The sequence below is a fragment of the Nesoenas mayeri genome (genome assembly GCF_963082525.1).
Source record: "Nesoenas mayeri genome assembly, chromosome: 2".
Lineage (NCBI taxonomy): Eukaryota > Metazoa > Chordata > Aves > Columbiformes > Columbidae > Nesoenas > Nesoenas mayeri.
The window spans coordinates 75,447,618-75,471,747 of record NC_137543.1 but is presented as its reverse complement, the minus strand read 5'-3'; the positions used below and the strand labels follow the sequence as shown (position 1 = coordinate 75,471,747).

The following is a 24,130-nucleotide window of genomic DNA, read 5'->3' as shown; positions in this document are numbered from 1 at the left end:
ACACAATTCAGGCAATGATAACCATAAGATCAATACAGTACTGCCATGTGCTGCACTTCTGCATTCGTTCCTCTACTAACACCAGTTGTGATCTCATCATTCTCAGTAGGACTGATGCCCTACAGCACTTATTTTTCAACACTGACAAAAAATAGGTAACAAAAATCTGTAAGTTATAGATCAATTTTCTTTTAAGAAAAGCTCCGTTCTTTGCCTGATCCACATTTACATGATCAGACAAAGAGGATTGTTTTCTGTTAAATAATCCATGAAACCTTGAGATGATCTGATCAATAGAAGGGTTTTCTCTTATCCCTTATGCTAGCCTGCAAATGAATCAATAAGCTATTAAGTTATATATCAAATTTCATAAGGATATTCTCTTTAGAAGCCATATTTTGCAAGTTAATAATTGTTTTGAGATGAGAAACTTCTTTTGCAGGCTTTCCTAAGAGAACAGGAAGATCTAGTGCTTTGCAGAAGGTTCCCAGACATCTCTAAAGTATGGGCAACACACTTATAGGGATGGTTTATCTCACACAGCCATTATTCACCTATTGGCAATTGCAGATGCCAAACTCCTTCCCAACTGTGAAATATCCACTAGCAATTTCAGGAGCTGTTTACATATGGGAAAATAATATTGAGATAATATATAAAAATTTTAAATTCTGCTCATCCTGTTTTTGGTTTTTGAAAAGATTTATGCACAAGGCATCTTCTACTCTTTATATGGGGATTAAAAGCTATGCTGATTACACATAAACTAAACTAGCTGAGAAATGCAAATATTTGTCCAGAAGAAGAGCATATGCATAACATGCCTGCATACTGACAGTAGGAGAGTTTGGGGGGAAAAAATAGAAATTATCAATCACTCAGAAATAAAATTATGTTACTGATTTATTCGTAATGAGTTCTAAACCAGTTTTCTCATCAGTCTTGGTTGTCTTTTTCCTCCCTCGGCATCCTCTAGATTTAAATCAATATATGCTAGCAACAGGGTCAGCCTTATCCAGGAACATACCAAGCACTAACAGAGTCCTCTCTGTCTGTTTTGCTGTCTGGATTGCAGCTGCCCATGGTCAATGAAAAGACGCCTGTCTCTCATAAATATTTGCTGTTGGTGTAACTTCTTTCACTGACCCTGTTTTCATGACTAATTACTTTCATTTCTTGTATAGCATCTTTCAGTGTGGTATCCACTCAATAAAGCTCCAGCAGCATATCAGTCTAAACACGCTCACTGTCTTGCCTTCAGTGCTCAAGAAACATGATTTTAAATACAAGGTAAAATATCTACTTCGAAATCAGTCATATTTTACACTAGGCCTTTGTTACAGAGGGATTCAGTCCTCAGTGGTTTGGGGTTTAAAAGAAGGGGAGGCTACCATCTTAGGAGAGATTTAGTCCCTCAGTTTTATGAAAGAGTGTACATAAATTCAGGCAAAGCAATGACCCATATGATTTCTCTAAACAATTCAAGTTTCTGAATGCACAAAAAGCCTTGCAGAAGTGCCTGGGAGCATCTCTATTTTAAGGCTGCATTCTAAAACCAGCTTCAAATGATATCTGCAGTCCTGCTTTCCTCTAAAAGCTGATGTTTAAAATCAGTCAGAAATTTCAGACAGAATAATTTTTTAACCTTCAGACTTCTTGGCAGTTTTTGCTTGCTTTCTCTGTGCACTTTCTGAGATAAAATGTGGTTCTCAAAGAAATTATTCCTTGGCAGTCCTGTTTTTCATTACTGACCAGTTATCTGCAAGAAAATGTCACCTATTCTGCTAAATTAGGAATCTCAAATAGAACACATTACATAATATAAAAGATTTTTTGAATGGTTGGATTTAGTATTTTATATCGATAGCTACAATAATTAAACAGCTGTGTACATAAAAGTTATCATATGAAAACATGTCACATTATAATAAAGTGTATGTGCCGCTCACACAAACATAACTGGGCTATCGAAGTGGGCAGCTACAGAGGTCAAACCTAAAACAATCAAAGAAGAAACCAACCATACCTGGTCCTCATTCAAAGTCATATTTTCTGGCTGTTTTGTTTTGTTTGCCCAAAATGAACACATATTTGTGTTGGTTTCCTAGCATCTAATGACTTATTTGTGATGATCTTCAGAATCTACGTATGACCGAGGAATTCTGATCTATTCTATGACGTCAGGATGCAGCTTTTACTTAGAAACTGTAAACCAAAAAGGTCAGTGTTATGAGAGGCTTCCAATAGCACCCACTAGCTAACGGGCAATTGCAAAGCCTCAACTTTCGACAGTGCTTCAAGCAACAGTGGTTATGATAAGGGGAAACAGGAACTTTTTCCTGTCTCCTAAGAGGAGAACGGAGAATGGAGTTTCCCACCAAGGCAGAGAAAAAAGCCTGAGAATTTTAAAGATATCTGGCATTAGACAGAGGATATCTTTGGCTCTTTTTGACAGCTCTTCAGATTCATATATCTAGAAACTATCTAGACATTATGTATCTATATAGATAGATATTTTGAATTTTAAAATATGCAGTTGCACCTGACAGAAGCTGTAAGTAACGGGGACAAGAAGATGGGAGGATTTGATGCTAACCCATTGTGCTTTTACTGGCAGAGGGAGCAGCAGTCACAACTGGGAAACATGGGAAAAGCAATATCTCACACTGTAAATGACACGGGACTTAGGAGCACACAGTGGAATATTCTGTGTTACACAGAATACAGCTACCTGATGTTTCAGGTAGCTAGTTATGTTAGAATTACTAAAAGCTCTGATCGGTTTCTTTTCCCTGATATTATTTTTAAATGTTTTTTTCCAAAACAGATGCAATAGATATTTTAAAGTAGCACAGAACAAAGGCCAGGTGTATTCTCCTAACAAGAATGTGACTATGAAATTGAAACATGGACGTTCAGTCTTAATTTTTCATCTGCTAAACTCCTGACAAATCCAGAACAAGGGCTCCCAAACAGCACATAAACACTCCCAGGCTTCTTGAGCTGCGGCTGCTGTTGCCAGACAAAGCATTCAAACGGGAGCTCTAGGAACGTTGTTCTACAAAACTAAAATATACACTCAAATTGGCATCTGGAACATGAGCTGCTTTTCTGTTGCATCAGACACTGTCCCTTCTGTGGCAATTCAGCCAGTGTTACATAAGGAAGCACAAATAGCAAGACTTTCTGCTAAGCATTAGCTCCTTCACATGGGTAAACCAACTCACCAAACATAACTGAAAGACATGCAAAACATTATTCTAGTTTCTATTACATTGATTTTGCAGTAACATAACTAGTAGGATGTTTCTAGATTGATTTCTGATGTGTTATTTTGCTGATCATTCCTGGATTGGATTTAGATTTATACAATGATGAAAATGAGAATTTAGAAGTCCTCAAATGAACATTTAAAAACAGTAAAGTGGGGGACAGTGGATGGAGGAAGATCTGAATATGTGCCCACTTCTTCCCATTTATCTTGCAGACCTGGTATTTCACTTTGAAGTTATGGGGGAAAAATCTGCATTACCCAAATAGCATTTACATAATCAGTTTTTCCACATTTAAAGACAACATTTCTGTCTTATTTAATTTGTTCCTTGTATTCATAAACCTGTGACAATAAACGTAAAATATGCATTCATTTCCTCCATCCTTTCTACTTCAAAAAAAACCAGGTCACCACTAGCAAAGTAAATATTATCTTTATTGACTGACAGTTCATTCTTTTGCTTCTGTCTGAATCCCTTCCCTATCTCTGAGAGGAAAGAAACCTCTAGCTACTATTTACAGTTCTGAAGCTCCAATCAAGTACAGATAGCTAGATATATATAAATCATGTATCTATGCCTACATTTCAGGGACCACTTAACACAAAATACTGTATCTACTTGAAGACTGCATTCACAAAGTATGCTTTAAGTTAAGGCTCTGATGCATTTGACAGGAGTAGTGGCTCAGGACTGTGTGGGCAATACATATGTATTATTCCATGCATGTGGTTACTTGTGTGTTTGTTATCATCACTGTCCAGTATCATGGGAAGGCAATTAAATAAATTCAGTTGTTTTCATACTGTGTCAGTGATCTGATATAAACCTTATACTCACCAAGACTACACTGGAAGCATTAATTTGTGTCATTTTTAAGGCATCAATGTCCTAGCCTGGATCCTGTGAGGGAAACCTTCACTTCAATGAAAACTAAGTGGAATTACCTCTTGTGGGCTGCTACACATGTTAATTCCCACCTTCAGAGCACTTCACCACTCCTTCATAGCTCGGTGCTCTCTCCACCAGAAGTGAGAACTGATCAGTTCTGGTAACACTTACAGAGAAGCAGAGATAACAGCTCCAGAAATGTGCGCTCCTCTCCCACTGTAACATCTTAGACTGAGCACCTGCTGCTGTAAATCCTACTCAAGATTTCCTCTGCCAGGAAATACAAACATCAGGTTCCCCATCACCCCCTGCTGTATCGCTCTCTGCCATGCCCCACGGCCAGTTCCCCACTGTGTCCCCAGGTCACCTGGCAGAGCCAGCAGCCCCCAGCACTCCTGCAAGCCCAGCACAGAGCAAACCAGGAGCATGCAATGTTCCTTCGTGCCACTCGGGGCTGGTGCAGAAGAACACCTGCCTTCTGCAAAGGGGGCACAGAAGAAGAGAACAGGTCAGTCTACAGCCAGACCCCACACTTAGCTATCCTGATTCAGCAAAATGTACCCCATTTCTTCATCCAGATAACAATTCAAGTATCACTGAGGATAAAACATACTCTCCCTTTTCTCGTACTGATGGCACAGCAGTTCATTATCACCATCCTTTTGCCTAAAACATACTGCCTTCTCCATACCCACTTTGTCTCACATACATATGGATTAAGCACTGGAACAGGCTGCCTGGGGAAGTGGCTGAGTCACCATCCCTGCAGGTGTTTAAATGGTGTGTAGACATGGTGCTTAGGGACATGGTTTAGTGGTGGACTTGGCAGTGTTAGGTTCATGGTTGGACTCCATGATCTTAAGGGTATTTTCCAACCTAAATGATTCTATGATTTTGGCTGTCATCTGGATAACCAGATGCATAGGTGCGCATCAGACCATCCAACTCTGTTCCCCCATTCATCAGTTTACACATCTTGCTACTGGCAAAACTATACCGCAGGTGAGAAATCCCACTTTCTATAACCTCGGTCAAAAGGCAATGTTCTAATTTCTTTCTCATCTGTTTTCCTACACTATTTAATTATTTCAGCCAACACCACGAACACATGTCTGATGCAGCCACAAAGGCTCGTCCAGCTGGAAGAGCAGCCACAGCCAGCTCCTGATCAGCAGACTGGCAGGCAAATGGTGACAGCACTGGCTGCACAACATTGCCACCAGTTCATCAGCCGTGCCCAGGCTCCAACAGCATCACACAGCCCTTCCTCAGCCTGCCCTGCACAGGCTTTGCATGCTGTTCGCCACTTCTACCTTGCCACCTTGTATGTGTCCCAAATCTACACTTAACAGGAACACTCCCTCTATAGCATTACCTTGATCCATCTCAAAACAGTCCTCGGAGGTCTTACGTCACTATGGAACCGCAATAAAGTGGTACATCGTTGCCAAAATACTGCCGTTACAACCCATTGATTCTGCATTGCAAGGGCTGCCTGAAAAACCTGGGAGGTAAATGCTCATGACGGCCACTATTCCAATATGATCCAGTGAGGAATTTCCAGTACTTATATCAAAATTATAGCTGTTGTTACAAGTAGCTGAATTTATTCTCCTACGGGTAAAACCTTCCCTTTTGACTATCAATATAGATAAATCAGTAGTTTTTAGTCATAAAAGCTGCTTCTTTTACAGAAGCATACAAAAGGTGCCAGATAAGTCATTCACTATTACATGCTACCTCAAAAAAGGGCACTATTCCAGGGGAGAAGGAAGGTATTTTATTAAACACTATATTCTGTAAGCTGTAAATTGATTCTTTCTTTATGAAAGCACATCAAGTGGGAAGCCGAGACACTAAGCACAGAATTCAACAGTTCTTGGCTTCTGAGACTAAGGTTTTCCTGTGTACTTTACCGTTTTTAAAGGATTGAAATAAAAATACATAAAACATTTTCAAAAATAATTGCAATATGTTATGCAATTTAGCCAAATATGTTATCTCTTGAAAATCCAGTGTAATCAGAGCTGAGCAAACATTACTGTTTTTATATTTAATAACCTGTCACTTTTTTATTCCTCTGAAAGCAATCTATTGAAGGCTTCATCACAAATCTGAATGAAGCTGGTAACAGACGGAATCTGTATCTCATCTGAAATGTAAATGAGTCATTCTTGTCTTTTGGGGGACTAGGATAGAAGAGATTGCTCTTCAGTCTTGTGGTTAAAAATAACTTTCCACTCGTCACACACAATATCCCCTTTAATGATGCCTGCTTAGTATTACTTTCATGATGACCTATTAAACAAATGGGGACATGATGCATCCTCCAACACTCAAGGAAAGTCAGCTATTTAAAATAAAAATGAGCACATGTAATGCAAGACTGGGTATTGCATTGCATCTAAATATATCATACTAAGATTCAGGAAATTTTAAAAAGAGAAAACAGGGGTATGAGATGCTGCACAGAAGGGCTTCGAACTATTGCCGTTCCTGAATGTTCAGAAGAGATGCCACTCCAGCAAAAATCTCCTAGTCGGCTTCAGACCCTGCTGAACATTGGAATTGGTCCAGCTGGTTCCTCAGCTGTTCTCCCTTCCCTTAGAGTAAGCTGAAAAGCTTTTACCCCTGAATTTGAAAAGGCTAGATCATATGTCACCTTTGCCTGTATTCATGTAAATATTTTCTGATAATCATGTTAAAATGCTTGCCCGGGCACAATGGATTAATGATTGCAACATACTCTCAGCTGAGCTCTTATACGGTAGTTTGTCAACATTATAACTATGTAAATGTCAAAGTGGACAACAGCAATACATCACCTGGGAATTTCTAACTGCAGTAATCTAATTACAACCTTTATAACATCGTTTTCTCACTGCAAGAGGTTTAAACTGTAATGAAGAAGAACTCGAAAACAATCGTACAGGAGGCTTCTTTGTAGCTTTTAAGCCAGTTTTGTGCACTGGGGACGGAACAAAGACTTTTGCTGGGAGGATGGATGGACAGATTGGATCAGAGATGCTATTCTGGGAAATACTCCACTCTGGATACATCAGTGGAAAGAATCACTGTCCCACATCATGCTTGCCCCATTTTAGGGGTCCTGCATGCTAAGATACATGTAGAAACAGACAGTCACTTCAACTATATCTTCAGCTATATCTGAATTAAGTGGCTGCATCAGTGTGCTAACTACAGTATTACAACAGGGTTAATTTACTGTGTTGAGAAGGTCCACTGTCAGTGATTCCCAAAGCTTCAGAATCGAACTGCCCACCATAAAATTACTAGGCAGCACGGTGGGGAAGAAGCTCTCACAAGACAGGATGGATTATGTCTCAATACTGCATAATGATTTCTAATGTATTTATGCATTCACAGAAATTACATAATTCATTCATTAAGGTTTTTTTTTTTAATTCCCCACATTTTTTGTAATATTATTTTTTATCTAATAGTAGAAACCTTATATTTTTTTAACAAAATCTAAGAGACATAAGCTATCATATTCCAAAAGTTGCCAAAATATTTCAGGTGTGCACTGTTGTACAAGTTTAAATAAAAATTAATGAGATAGGAATTGGAAAATCAGAATTAGTAATTTGAAATATTTCAGAAATTATAAACAAGTTTAACTGCATCATGAACAGACCTGCTGTGTCCCACTGCTTTTCCTGCCCTCACAATTCTTGTACAAAATTATTTGATAAATAACACCCATCTGAGTTATTTAAACCAGAGCAGAAGTTGTGGTTGTGCTTCTTTGAAGATCAACCTGATAAATCAGGCACAACTATTTTTAAAGACCAACTAAAGACTGCTAATCTGCTGGCAAGCAGTGAAATATCATGCCACAGTGGAGTGAGAAACTACAGCAGCATAGATGCTTGAACAGACAAAACTATGGCAAAAACTGAAGATGGGAAAATGAAGAAGTAAGGGATAGAGCCATGGCCCAAGGTGGGGAGCAGGGAACCTTGATTATGGGTTTTCTGGCTAGGAGGACTTCAAAGGGAAGAATGGAAGGAGCAGAAGGAATTATTGAGAAGTTTGGGAATAATTTAGGAGATCCTTTGGAACAGAAGGGATTTGGTATAGGAACTGAGGTGTGTTAGAGGAGTGAGAGATTTGAGCTTTCAAGGAAAAGAGATGGGAGCCCACGAGCAGAAGACAATTCTGGATAACAAGGACCTGGGCTTCTGGGGGCAACTCAGCCGCTCTGCCAATGAAGGCACCAGTGCTACCATGATTTCCCAACCCACCAGCTGCCCTGTGCTGCCTCTTCCTTAACTCATAGATTTAGCTGCGAAAAATATGTATTAAAGTGCCATAAAATTAATTAAACACTAAAAATATTACAATATCTCTAGTCAGGAAAACAGTGACGCTAAGATAGTGTCACTAGTTTGAGAACTGAAAAAATGGGATCTTCAAGTAGTAATTTACTTAACAGTAAGAAGAAACCGAACTAGAGCAACATTTTAATTGCATCGACATAGCAATGGGTCTTTTATTGTGCAGTTATTGTTTAGTTGACAGCTTCTTTTGGAGGATCTCAAGGTTAAGACTGCTCAGAATGAAGGAAGGTTAGAGCACTGCAGTTTTAAACTAGTGTTGGGAGATCATTTGTCTACTCTACAGATCAATAATGATGAGACAACACTTTGCCAGGTAAGAGGATACTGAACAACTTCACTAAAAAACTTGACATTGGGTTTGTATTCTTTTTTTTTTTTTCCTTATTCCAAGTATAACAAAATGCAGAAAAGTTGACCAGGGGAAAATTAAAAACTTCACTTTTTTTACTGGTAGATCACTGAAACAATCACATTTTCAATAGACCTTCATAAGAAGAATATTTTTAGGTATTTTTTTTTGCCCAGAAATTTATTTGCTTTAAAAAAGATTCTAAAATTGTGCCAAGTTTAATGTATTACTTCATATTGCATGACTTCAACAACAGACACTGCCTAAAAAGAATGACTTCCTTATAAATATTCTGCATTAAAATTAATCCATTCAAAACAGATACTCCCTCTTGCTAGCATTGTTTTGTTTTTCAAACATTTGGAGGGTCATATTAATATTAGTGTGCCAAGTGTTAAATTGTATTTAGAAATACATAAGATAAATTTCAGTATGTAAAATACTTGATGATGTGGTGTATTTAAGAAGTAATTTCTGTAACAGCAAGAAACCTTACTATAGCCACATGACAATAAGACACAGCAGCATGAAATACACAATATTGTTGACCTTCTGTACTTCGAAACTGTTCCAATTTTTACAGCTCCTATAGTACTTTTGCAGATTGTTGTTTGCCATCCCATTTCTATCCATTGCCACTGAGTCTACAAATAACCACGGTTTAAAGTCTATTTCCTGCACACACAAAATGCACACTGCTCCTTGCCTACTCAACCAGGGTTGTTATTTACCATCAGATTACACTAAGTTGTGCCTAACTAAGGATTATATTTATTTTACAGTTTTAACTCAACCATCCTTACTCCTTCACCTTTCCTTTCTCTTACTCCTTCACCTTTCCTTTCAGCTGTTCTCCCTCCAGGCTTCCACCCAGGAACCATCTATTTCCAGGACTGTGGGACTAACTTTCACAGCTCCCAGAAAGAAGGAAAACACAGGAGTTGCAGGGAAAACTGTCTGATTAAAAAAAAAAAAAAAAAAAAATCAATAGGCACCATTTTCACATAAGCCATTATTTCATCTGCATGCCTAGATCTCCACGCAGCAGGAGTGGAGGTGCACAGCTTTCACCGCACTTCTAGGCGGCTTCTTCCAAGTAGAATAGAATCACAGAATCATTTCAGTTGGAAAAGACCCTCAGGATCATTCAGTAAAACTATAACCTAATCTAGCACTAAACCACGTCCCTAAGAACCTCGTCTAAAGACCTTTTAAACACCTCCAGGGATGGTGACTCCACCACTTCCCTAGGCAGCCTGTTCCAATGCCTGACAACCCTTTCTGCAAATAATTTTTTCCTAATATCCAATCTAAACCTCCCTTGGTGCAACTTGAGGCCATTTCCTCTCATCCTATCACGTGCTACTTGGGAGAAGAGACCAACACCCTCCATGCTACAACCTCCGTTCAGGTAGTTGTGGAGAGTGATAAGGTCTCCCCTCAGCCTCTTTTTCTCCAGGCTGAACAGCCCCAGCTCCCTCAGTCGCTCCTCATAAGATTTGTGCTCCAGAAACCCCAGGACATGGGATCAATCCCCAAGGGTTGTGGCCAGGCTACCTTGTTTCCTTCATCCTCCCCAACAACCTTACCCAGCAATTCCAATGTTTCTCCAGCATCTGGTGCTCAGCCCATGCACATCAAGTGGCAGTCACCTGCCCACGGGCACAGATCTCACCTCATGTAAATGAGGGGAGGCAGAAGCCAGACACAGCAGTGGTAGACTTTCATCCTGACTTCCATCCTCTACCACTGTCACTGAGACTGCAGCCATCCTCAAGAAAGGGATACATCTGGCCTGCCAAACTCACTCTCTTTTGATAAAACTGTTTTTTTAAACAAAACAAAACAAAAAGATAATACAAACCTTACAACAACACAAGACGCAAAGTTGCTTTGTTCTTCATTTCTACATTATGTGGTATCACTAATATGTGACTGTTACCACTGGTTAAATAATGAATCACAGAAACAATGCAAATTCTATGGATCCAGAAAGATTTTCCTTTTGCAGCTGACTTCAGTGGTCACCACATGTCCCTGCAATATTGTAAAATGCCATTTGCAGAATGTTCTCATGGCTTGAGAAAAGTAGTATTTACTGAAATGTGATTAAAAGTAAATAAGGAGAGGTGAGAGGAAAAGAAATTCAGAGGTATTAAAGTACAGATTTTTTTGCTAGCCCCTCTGGAGAAATATATCCTGTAAGCATCTGCCTACATCATCAATGAGTATGAAACTGTTGTGCTTATCTAAAGCAAATTATGTGGTAGTATAGAAATAAACATGATTCATATACAATAATATGTATTTATTGCACTTTTCTGCATTTGTGACTTTCTTATCAATCAGGATTTCACTTTCCAATCTGCATCTGACCAAAGAAACATGATCTTTCCCCATTTTTCTTGTGCAACAACCTGACCTTTTAATGGAATTTAATATACAAATTAATATTATGCAGACAACACACTTTCCTTCCCTTGTTAATACCCAGTAGACCTGGCAGTTTATCCACATTGGATCTGACAAAGACTCAAAATCATATTTCACATTTCATATCCTTAAATCTTCAGTAAGTTTCTAAATGCTGAGTAAATTCAGGTTATTGCAAGAAGAAAATAAAAAGCATCCATGTGTATCTAAGTAAGAAAGTAATCTCCTCTATGTGAAAGTCACTTAAAATACCATATTATGGTTGTTTATATATACGTGTAAGTAATGTGTACACACTGACAGGAATTGTCATTAGATAACATATGCAGTCATAATGGGTAATCAGAGTGTGACATGAGATAAAAAGACTTACTTAAATCTCTACCTCATTTAATTGCGATAAAATCTTTTTCAGTTCTTTATGGAAAGTAGAAGTCTCCAGGCACATATATGTTTAATATTATTTATTTAGATATTCACCTTCTTTATACAAGAGACTGTTTAATCCATATCCTTCATCACCAAATATTATTTGGAAAAAAACCTCAATGATCAAGACTAACAACAGTGTAATAAAGAAAAATGTAGACAATACTGTCACATAAGAAGTACAATCCTATTTACTCAAGATAAATTTTACCCCAAATTAACAAAACAAAATTACAGAATCTGGAAGATAAAGCCATAATCTTTTTCTTGCGTGTATTAACAAGTAGCAAGTGATAGGACAAGAAGAAATGGCCTCAAGTTGCACCAGGGGAGGTTTAGATTGAATATTAGGAAAAAATTCTTCACGGAAAGGGTTGTCAGCATTGGAACAGGCTGCCCAGGGAAGTTGTGGAGTCCTCCTCCCTGGAGGTGTTTAAAAGGCGTTTAGACAAGGTTCTTAGGGACATGGTTTAGTGCTAGAATTAGGTTATGGTTGGACTTGATGATCCTGAGGGCCTCTTCCAAGCAAAATGATTCTATGATTCTAAAAAAAACTGGCCACACAGCTTTCTTCTTTTCTCTTTTTGGGGAGCCAGAACTACAAGTGTGGTCAAGGGGAATGTGACGGAACTCTAATTGAGCCCTCAGATATTTGAACTGGCAACACTATCATTGTCACTAATACACCAAAAAATTGTTATTTACATAAACTCATCCATATTGAATGAGGCAAAAAACACTGTTATGGAAACTACAGCTGGCTGCAAGAAAAAACATACAGGGTGATGAAAAATAATGATGTATTACATTGAAGAAAGGCTGTCTTCATGAATGAGTGGGAGAGGAGACAACTGTCATGGTAAATAAAAGAAGGTGATACAAACTTAAGAGGAAATGTATGAAAGGGATAGTTGAAAAAGAAATACCAAGAAACTGTGAAATAACCAAAACAAGCAGAAAATAGTCAAATGACATTCATACTACAAATGTGAGAACTGATAAATTACAGAAACCACCTCAAAATGGGATATTACAATAAGGAAGAAAACTAGAAGACACTAATGTGGAAAGAGACGGTGCAGATTACAAAATCCAAATTACTTTGCAATGCCACATAAAGATGACACTGTTACTGTCAGTTACTAAGTTATCACTGCACCTGCCATCTTGAATATGATTCTTGCGAAACAAAGATATGTGCAAATCAAGCAAATGTTACAGAAGTCAGAACACTTACGAAGAGATTCATGTTTGCCAATTTAAGCAAAGATAATGCCTTGAAAAGTAAGATACGGAATTTATATGCATATATAACTTAGCTAAAATGGTATGTACCACAATCAGTGGAGAAAAATGCAATCCAACATGATTAATATGTAGTGAAATTTTAAAATGTTCAAACTAATTCTGCAGAATGATATAATTCAAGATTACACAAAATTGACACTGGTGATAAATGTGTTGTTTCACAGGAAGTTTATTTTAAGTTATAAAATCAATATGCAGCTTCGTAATAGTAACAGAAAGAAAAACTTGTCTCCTAACTGGCACAATAGTGCATGCTGCACTGCATGAAAACATTATTTATTTTTTTAAGCCTTGTGAATACATGTATGCAGGGGGCAGAGGTTATTTCTTTTTTCCCTGATAGACTGAAAAGGTTTTTTCGCCCACTGCCACAGATCCTGGGCTGTGTGCAATTCTCTTGGCTTTGTGGTTGCTCTGAATGAAACCTCTAGCATATCAGTTTGTTGGTTTTTTTGGTGGCTGTTTTTTGCCTTTTTTTTTTTTTTTTTTTTTTTTAACATCTCCCTGACCCAGATTCCCCAAACCAATGAAGCCGAGCCTGGGGTTTTGCTTAACGCTACTCAATATTTGCTGTTCTCACCCCGAGCGGTAATAACTACTGTGGTGAGACCAAGACAGTCTGATCAATGCTGCTTCTTGGCACTCAAGAACTTTTTGTTTTTGCAAAAGAAACAAAGCTTTTCAAAGACAAACACAGTCTTAACTGGTATCTAAGATCCCATGACAGCGATTCAGAATGCTTAGCTTTTCCACAATAATGAAGCTGGGACATGTTGTGTCCTCCCCAACTTGGATCTCCCAAGTCGTTCCTGGTTGCTTTTTGAAAGACTGCTCCTTTTGAAACCTGCCAAAGTCCTCTTGCCTTTCCTGTTCTCAGCCCTTCTCATATCAACATGTAAATCAGTCTCATACATTACCTAAAGAGGTAGCAAAATCATAAAATCCTGGGACTGTCCCTCTGCAACACTGAGATGTCTTCCGAGAGTTGACTATTATCTTGGTCCATTATTTGTCTCCTTCCTGTTTTTCTAGACAACCTATTGCTGAATTAAGCCAAAATAAACATAAAAGCTATGTCCCAATAAACAAGCAACACACAGTGCTTTGCATACACAAAAATTATTTTGTCACATAGTAAAATAAAGCAAAACAAAAAAAAAATCACTAAATGAACACGAGTGATCTCTTGAAAGCACTTGTTTTCTAGTTCTCAATAAATCTTAAAGTAATAATTTATCTGCTTTTTATAGAACACTTTAATTATACATTATTCTTAAAAAGCTGAACATAAACACATTTGAAATCATACAATAATATAATTCTATGGCAATTGTATTAGTGCATTTAAGATATCGATACAAATTTATTCATATAGATCTTACAAATTATATTTTTTCATGTGAATATTTAAAATATACATCTTCTACAACTCATATTGAGTGAGCCTTACTACATTGAATGTATTTCTACCTCTTACTTCTGTAAAACTCTATAAATGGTTTAGAGGGTTTAAGCACACTGACAAACCAGTTGTAAATGCTACCAAAAAATTTAAGATATCTTTTGTGCTACAAAACCTCCTTCTGACATCTACCAGAATTAAGACATGCTAAAGCCACAAAATTAGTTAAAATTAAGTTCTAAGATAAAGTTTTTTAATTTTAGTAGCCAGAAACAGAAGAACACTATAGTACAAATATTTGTGACTACTTAATGTAAGAGATACATTTCTCTCATATATTTTATTTCCATTTAATTACTGAACCTGCCCATTCTTATTCATGGAGTTACCAGGATGAAAAGTATGCTTAGCACCTTGCTTGTCAACAAATTTGTGATCAGCAGACAATACAGCTTTCTTTCAAATATTAGTTAATTTAATGTAAGCAATATTTCCTAATATCTACATAGCATTATAGATTGGTATACTGGCAAGTGACACTGAGAGGTCTTTCACAGCCAGCATATCACAAACAGCAAGCACATGGGGGAGATTGTGTTACCTGCTTCCTCGACTAAAAGAGAAGTGATCCTACAACAATCAAGATGCTAAGATTCATTTATTTAGCACCACAGTTGTGCCTAAAATTTCAGAAAGGCAACAGAAACAAGGAACATCCTCAGACAGTCAAACTGAAGTCTTCTTATGCAGCTTGTAGGAAACACTTTTCCCATCTATTTTATTTTTTACTTTGTGTAACGTCTCGCTAGCTGAATTATTACGGCACTAGAAACCTGCAAACAGAAACAGATTTGAGACAAATGGTCAAAAATGACCAAAGGTCAGGATCTGTGATGATATAACCCTTCATTACCTAAGCAAAGTCAAAGAGGTTAAATCAAGGCACTCATGCGGCGTCATGGCAAAAACCTTTCCTCCTGGAAGTTGGGTAAATTGTCACATTCTGAGTGGTAAACAATCCCAATGAAAGGTAAAGACTTGAATGGCTACCCTAAATTATAGTTGCTAACAAGAAATTCTGGATAGCTTTTTTAATGGCTCTCTGGTGGCTCCATCATACAACTAATCGTTAACTAATACGTACTATGAAATTGTTAGAATGTTTATTTCCTAATGTCAAATCAATTATTAAGAACAGAAGAAGCCTTATGAATTGGTTAAATTATTAATTTCCATTTGTCATCTGGTCTCTTGATTTCAACAACATCCGAACAGTATGATGATATTTGAAATTAGTATGGCTTACTTTCAGTACTCTCAGAAACATTAATATACTTATTGATAAGTGTTATTTCCCATCAGAGAGAAAAATCTTGCCACATTTGGCTTTGCTTATTTACCTGAGACTTACATTTCTATTGTACTTCAACAGAGTTATGTTAATGCTTTCCTTAGCAAAATTCATTCACATGACTTGCACAGCAAATATCACACTGCACACAAACTATGCAGTAATCTTGATGAAATCTACAATCAGCTCAGTTTTTGTACTTAATTGTACACTCCAAGATGGAATAATCACTACTGGAAATAGAGTAAAGAAAAACAAACTAGAAGGGAAACAGGGGTTTCATCAGGTTCTTCTGATAAAGGTGCAGGATGCATTCAGTCTCTTCTGTTTTATATTACATTTAACCTCTCTCATACACCTTATAATGAATGCCTGAAGAGATCAGAAATATAGCAAGATTATTATCTCCCAATGTCATAATTTTTGAGACTACTGCTCCAGAAGAACACTGGAAGGATAAGAGACACTTAAATAGCAAAAAGCTGTGAACTTTAATGATTCAGAAAATTCATCTCTTCATTTTTTAGATGAACCTCATGCACAGGTCAAATAAAATTGTCATTTGAATTTGTTCAGTAGTCCCCAGATGTAAGTAGTGCATTGGAATAAAGAACTAAAAGGATGCTCCTGGATCACTGATGTCCATGTCCCTGCTATGGAAGACACTGAACCACTCTCAGTTAAGGTCAGCATTCCAATGTAAAACTAATTCATTATTTTAATGCTTATCATCCTGAGGATGTTAGCTACTCCACAAACCCAGTGCCCTAATGGCTAAGAGATTTATTCTAATTTCCAGTGTAAATTTCATTAATGGCTGTCTGACTTGTTTGTGTGTGTGTATGTTTCAATAATACATTATCTTCTGTAGCTTCTCCTCAAATCTGATGTTTGCAACCACAAATTATCTGTAGATGGCAGTCACAACACTCTCAGCGTTCTTCTCTTCTGCTGATCTATACCCAAGGCAAGCTCTTCCCATTTCCTTTCACAAAACTCTCCTTCCTCCTGGTGATCCCACTTGGTGCTCTCTGCATTTATTCCAGTATCAGTTTACCTTTTTAAATGCAGGTGACCAGAAATGTACACAGTGATCCAGGTGAGGTTTCATCCTTAGCTTGATACTTTGCCATCATAACTGAGTCTTTTCTGGACGCATGTCCTAATAAGCCAGTGACCAACTAATGCTTGTCCTCTTCATTCTGCTTGTCCCTGCTCATTTTCCACTGATGAACTCCCAGCCTATAGCTGAAATTTCTGCTGTTAGTTCTCAAATGCGGGTACCTCACATTTCCTATTATTAAATTTCATCTGGTTGCCATTACTGCAGTCCTCAAGGTCACGCTTTTCTTCCCCATAATATTCTGATCTTTTGCTGTATTAGGAATCTTTTAACTGGGTCATCAACAAATTTCATTAGAGCGGTGACATTCTGTCACCCCACCACCAGTAAAAAGCACTAATAAAGGCAAACAAACAGTCCCCAGAGCGCTCCCTGAGAAATTCAGCCAGCAACCTTCCTCCTGCCTGATGCTCTCTGAAGTCACACCAGCTGCCACCAACCCTCACCTATTTGTACAGTTACTTGAATAATGCTCATCTCCTCTAGCAGTGCTTCTGGTATTCCATTTGGCACTTATTTTTTTGTTGTTGTTTGTTTGGTTTTGGTTTTTTGTTTTTTTGGGGTTTTTTTTGACAAACCTGCTCTCCCTATTTTAAAAAGAAATTGGTTCTCTTTCCACAAACAGCGATCACAATGCGTTGCCATGATGTACCAAAGGTTAACAACGGCACATTAGTGCTAACAGGATGTTCCAAGGTTCCACACACTATTTTACTGTATTAATCTACCCTATTACTGATTTTAATGACTAACTAGCAGGTCCCTAATAGCTCAGCTTTTTCCTGTCTTCTATACAGATATAGCCATACCAACTTGATAAACACATTTAAATGTCTTGCTATTAAGCCTGTGATTTCATATGTCTATAAAAAACTGAATATTAAGATAAAAATCATCTGTTCTTCTCCTTTCTCGAATATAAATGCAAGTATGGCTTATAGTTCTGGATGTGGGTTTCTTCCTTTTCTATCACACCTACTCCTAAAGTACAGTATCATCTGCTGAGCAGTATCTTCCCCTTTCGTCCACTTCTCCTAGTTTTCCTTATGTTCTTTTTCAGATGACTCTTCACCTAAAAGGTACTGAACCATGCTCCTACAAGATTTAGTTCCTTGCTTGGGATACTCACTCCTGATAGTCCGATTCATCTTGAACTTGAAAAAATGTCAAGTCTCCCCAACACTCCAGATTCTGAGCCAGTGGTACAGCTGACAGCAACTCATCCTCACTCGCCTGCGTTTCAGGGAGTTCATCAACACCTGCCCTGCTCTCCTTTCAAACGTCTAACTCCTTTTCTTTGCACTACTTGACCAACACAACATAATTTATGGCAGGGCTGACTTCAGACAAGGCAAGCCCCAAGCACGGTGGGGAAATAGGACCCAATTCAATTCTTTACAAAGAAAATTCTTTCCTTTCTGTGGACCCATCAGCTTACCCCACTGCTTAATACAGGAGCTGGTTATCACAGCCACAGCTCTGTGCAGGCCCTCACCCCTCAGCACATGACAGACAGATATCCTCAGGCGTCAAAAAAATGAGAATGATAAGTACTAATACAGAAAATTTTGCCCACACTTTGTAAACTAGGGCTGCTCTAAGGCCCCCAAATCGAACCATTCCAAACCAACACAATAAAATTTAAAAAAAAAAAAAAAAGTCTTTTAGATTCAGCTCAAAATATAGCATTTAGACTAAAATAGCTAAACGCATACTCTAAACACATCACTCTGTGGTTAATGTTTTTCGGAAACCAGAAGTGTCAAATCCTGCTTGAAGTAATTTTTGTGCTGTAACTGAATATAGACAAGGAGGAACACATCTGGTGCCTGGGCTGTGCAAACGTATTTATAATTAAGTACAATTGAATACCAAAATCCAGCAATGATAGAATTCATTAGACTCGTATAATGCTGTATAATTACTCTCCTTTTTTTATCATCCACTGTATGCTTTAAGAGCTCTTTTTACCCATTGATATCAATGTGCTATGACATATTTACATAGATCCCGTATAAAAGGCTGAGGAAGCATTAGACATGTCAGAGGATGACATGGAAAGGCGACTGTTGTACAAAACCTACACTGTCAGCGAAACAAGAGGAAGTTAATTTAAATTCATTCTCTGACATGTAACTCTACAGATAGGTACTAGATTTACATATTGTAAGGAAAGGCGCTCCTTTCTATAGTACAGAAAAGCCCTAACATGACAAAATCAATATGTCACCTTTTTCCAGCAGCACTACTTCCCCAGCTTGCCTGCCTTGTGTTGCTGGCCCTCCACCAAACACACCGCCCACTGATTTCTGCACAGACCTTTCTGAGCATTGCCCTTGGGTCTTTTCTCACTGAAACCATCTCCACACATTATTGCTCCCACCTTAGATTTGGAAAGAACTGCCAGCAGGCAATTGCCCTCTCTGAGCCTCTGCATGACTTCCTTTGCTCTACTGCTTTCCTACCAAATCTGGCCAGGTGTCCTGCAACTCCTACCAGACAGCCCAGGAGGGCTGTCACACAGTGTAGTGCATGTAGGTCCTATCAAAGCATCCAAGTTCCCTGGGCCACAGGTGCTCCACTGCCAAGTTTGGCACTGACAGAAACTTGGGCTGCCACACTTCTTCTAAAAAATTTGTCAGGTACCAAAGACATTTGCCATAACTGTCCCAATTCTTTTTCATGTAAAGCCACCCACTCTCTCACTAAGGCACCCTCCATCTCCCTCTCACAGAATCACAGAACGGTTGGGGTTGGAAGGGACCTCTAGACATCATCTAGTTCAACCCATCTGGTAAAGCAGGTTCACCCAGAGCAGATCACACAGGAATGTGTCCAGGTGGGGTTTGAATGTCTCCAGAGAAGAGACTCCACAACCTCTCTGGGCAGCCTCATCAGTGCTCTGGCACCCTCAAAGTAAAGAAGTTTCTCCTCATATTCAGATGGAACCTCCTGTGCTTCAGTTTGTGCCCACTGTCCCTCATCCCGTCTTCAGGTACCACTGAAGATTCTAATGCTAATACCCCGGCTCCTCTTTTTGATGGGTTCATGACTGTCTCCACACAGCCTTTGGATCAGGCTCAGCAGGTGATTATGGAGCCAGGACGGTACTTACAGACCAGCTCAAGGGATGGAGTAACCATCCACAGCTGTGCTGCCTTTCCCTTCAAACAGCAGCCAGACACCCACCTGGTCATAGTGTTCTATCCAAAGCTGTAGCTGCAGCCGAACAAGAGACAAGGAAATGCAGACAGATAAAAGCAGTCTGCAGGGACAGCAAAAAGATAGCTGAAACCAATTATGATTTGCACTTACTTCACATCAGCCCACAGGTTTCTAACAACAACAACAACAAAAAGCAGCCCTGACCAGCCACTTCATTTCCAGCCCTCTACTGTTTGTGAAAGTTATTTGAGCTATGTGCCTGCAGGCTCAGGAGGAACTGCTCTGCATTAAATATATATTGAGTTCATAACCAAAATAGTCTCTCCAACATGGTACTTTTATTGTGAACAAAACTGCAAAAGTTCACACCTAAGGTTCCTTCAGACAAGAGAAAAACTGCATTTAGCAGTTGTAAGCAGCCAAAAGGAACATTCAAATAACTGAGCCAAACTTTAAAGAATGAGAGGCTGCCCTTTAAAGGGAGAAGACTTGTGCACAAATGAGAGAATAACATGTTATTTCTATAAAGTATGGTATGCAGAAAATTTATCTTTCAGTAGTTACTGTTAAAATTAAGAAATGCCATATTTTTAGCAAGCTTAGGATTCAGAGACATGAAAGACAGGATGAAAAGAGTATTTGTAAACTCTGCTGGACCAGAACAAAAATTAGGCTGTAATTTGAATGAAATTAAAATAAAGCATGTGGTTAGTAAATAGGAGTGCATGAAGTGGCTCTTATTATTTAAAAAAAAAAAAAAAGAAAAAAATTAGCTATGTTGACAAAGACATATTTGAAACAGAACTAATTTAAATTTTATTTCATATTTCTTTTCTTTAATAAAAAGGACAAAGGAGCAACAAAAACACCCTAATAAGCCAAGCAAAATGTTTCTAAAATTCACAAAATGTAACACTTCAAAAAAGAAACTGTCAGTGATCACTGAGGAAGGATTTTTCAGATTTGCTTTCGTGTATAATTATAGGAGAGAACACCGAGTATTGACCTACGTATTCTTGATGCAGAGCAATCAAAACACCAGCATCACAGGAGTACATGGCAGTATTTTACTGCTCACTGCTTTTCTACAAACGTTCAAAAACATCAAACCTGCGATTAGTCTATTGTGTAAGGTGTCAAATTCCCTGAAAGTTTCCCATATTCCCATAGTATACTCTTAACTGACACTAGGCGGAAGTACACCTACAAAAGTGATCGCCAAAACAGCGCTGCTATTCGAAGGGGAAAAAAAATGGGTTTGGGGAAGCAAAGGTTCCCACTGTGGGAAGCCACACAATGTCCAAATCCCAGTAGTGGCCAAGGGCCACCCTGACATCGCCCCTCTCCCCACAGATGCTTAAGACACCCACACGCTGGAGTTAAGCCCCATATCTGCAGCTGGGTGCAGGCTTTTTGGAAAAGCCCTGCCCGCTCTGGGCTGGAGCCTCTGCAGCGCTGGGCAAGGCAGCAGCTGCCCGGAGCCGGCTGCTGCTGGCAGAGCGATCCTGCAGCTCCCTCCCAAATATCTGCTTCTGCAAGCAACCCCCGCACGCAAAGTGAGGAGCAGACTGAAACAGCAGAGGACTTGTGTCCTGGCAACCTGCGGGAAGACGATGCCTTTTCCCTGGAGCTTTGTAGCCCTCCCTGCCTCACACTACCAGCCACATCCCTCGGGTGCCAGGGAATGCCTGCATCTTTCCTAAGAGGGAAGCAAACTGACTTCACAGGCTAAATACAACCCTGGGATGGAGACATCAGCATCCCTCTTAGATCTCTTCCATGCTTTTGAAAATCATTATTGGATCTTTCACATATCAAAATTAAACTCAATAGAATTGGCAATGAACAAATAATATTTCTAACTGAATATTTGCATCTAAGCTTGAAAGCCTGAAGTGTTCTAGCATGACATCCCACAACTGGCAATGAAAAGGAATACATCAAAATAGTAAAACCATGTGAATTATCTATCCTTGACATCACAAAGATACAGGGACTCCCATGGTGAAATCTGTATCTGAAGAAAAATGTTCTGATTTGCATTTTATTACATACAAGTGTGGCCTGGTTCAGTAGTTCCAAATACTTTAGATAAAAAAATAAGGCAAGAAGGCGGTTTCATAGCTAATTAATCTCTGAACCTTCCAAGAAAATGAGAATATAAAAGTCACCCACAAAGGTAAGGGCTCGAAAACTAATATTACCAACAGACACCAGTAATTTTAATCATTTGAATTAAAGATTTCAAAGGAACTACTTGCATACTTAAAGTTCAGTATTTGCATAAGTCTTTGCAGGATCTGAATAACAAGTCAGAGAATTTGTTTCAAGTTTATCTTAAAGACCTAGAAGGCACCCCAGGTACAGCACTACCATTTAAAGGTCATAACAAACTCATGGAATCAGCATGAAATTTTCAGAAGACATATTTATATATTTTAAAGCCTTTTTCTATCCTTTGAAGGGTTTTACAATTATTATATCAAGAGTATTTCCATGTAGAGAGGCTCAGGAAAAGGAAAAGGATATGGCAGAACACAGAAGAGTTGATCAGGCACAGTGCTGGATATTGCATATCGTTTATTGATATTTCAACGCATTGCATTAAAATGCAATTATATTTTTGCTTTATCTTCATGATAAAATTTTAAAAATGTCAAGGGCACTTCATTGTTTGTATGCTTATTTATATCCCTATAAATGTAAGGAAACTCCCAGTACTTTTTTTCTCACACAATGCTAGAGAACATCTTGAAGAATACAGAAAGCCTACACTCAGAGCTTGAACATTTGAAGTGGAAGAAGATAGAAACAGCAGGCTTGAACAAAACTAGCATTTATGCCATGTTAATTGGTCACTATAATCAAACATGCACTATACAAAGAAGTTGGTGACTGGAATCAAATGTTCTTTATGCAAAGGAGCTTAAAATATAAAAGCAAAATCCTTCAAATTCCTTCAAATATTTCCATATCCTCAGCATGCACATCTCTTTGCTATTTATATAATAGAGGCAGGGAGTTTCAGCATGCAAACACTTAGTCACAAAAACATTTTATGACATGTCCCACAAAAATGAATATTTGTGCATGGAATGGTTCTTGAAAATGTACCCAATGAAGTAAAATTAATAATAATGACACTCTTACCTGATCCCAGGGGCAGATGATTCCTCCAAAACACATAAAGAGATATCCCATGGCAACAAGACATACCCAGACCACCAGAGAAAATACACGAAGCAGCTTCTTAAACACAGGTTCTATGCAGACAAGGATAAATATGGCCAAAAAGATTGCTAGGGCCGTTGGAACAGTTATTAAAAATGCCACGTGGTCTTCAATTTCCTGGAAACAGAGGAAAATGAAAAGGAAGTTAAAAACTAATGTACTTAAAGGTCAGACCACTGATTGCACACAGAGATCTCAGAAAGACATGGCTGAATATTAAAACTGAGATGAATCAAAATAGGATTTCTTTCACTGTAAAACGCTGTCATTTGGAGTTTTAACTTCATAAACAACTATGAACCACACTACTGTACGGTACTTCTTTGACTAAATTGAGGAACTGAAGCAGATTGAGAAAACTGTAAATCACAGTACAGTAATGCATCAGGCTTGTAGTACTGAGTAAATAAAAGGCAAACCCAACCTGCATAAGCTGCACAGCCTTTCTGCTCCAGAATCAAAAAGATTTCTCTGATTGGTATCATTTGCAGGAGAAATTCAAGCATCCTCATTGAGGACTGCAGCTGTCAGAATGCCTCCCAAATCAACTGCATGTTCATAACTCTATAAAAGCCTTTTTGACAGTGACATTTGCTGTATATTATACATTTTGCTTCTGTTAAAAATATTTATCTGGAAGGATGTGCTCTATATTACACATATACATTTTCTCTTAGCAACTGCTTACTTCAAAATGTGCAAAATAAACCCAGACCAAGGACTAGAATCTAACCTGAAGTGAGATTCAGAATTAAGAGTATTTAAAATTATTTACAGAACTTACATACAGGTCACTATACTAATATATTTAA

The 24,130-nt window shown here is 38.3% G+C and overlaps 1 protein-coding gene across 1 annotated transcript in view; it reads right to left on the bottom strand.

Moving 5' to 3' along the window:
• The window catches only part of ADCY2 (adenylate cyclase 2), a gene marked incomplete at both ends in the record, with an annotated part of 223,790 nt that overhangs the window by 182,072 nt on the left and 17,588 nt on the right, over positions 1–24,130 (bottom strand). Inside the window, one exon of the mRNA XM_080339994.1 lies at positions 23,238–23,435. Within this exon, the coding sequence (XP_080196120.1) occupies positions 23,238–23,435 (198 nt within the window). The remainder of the gene's footprint in view (positions 1–23,237; positions 23,436–24,130) is intronic.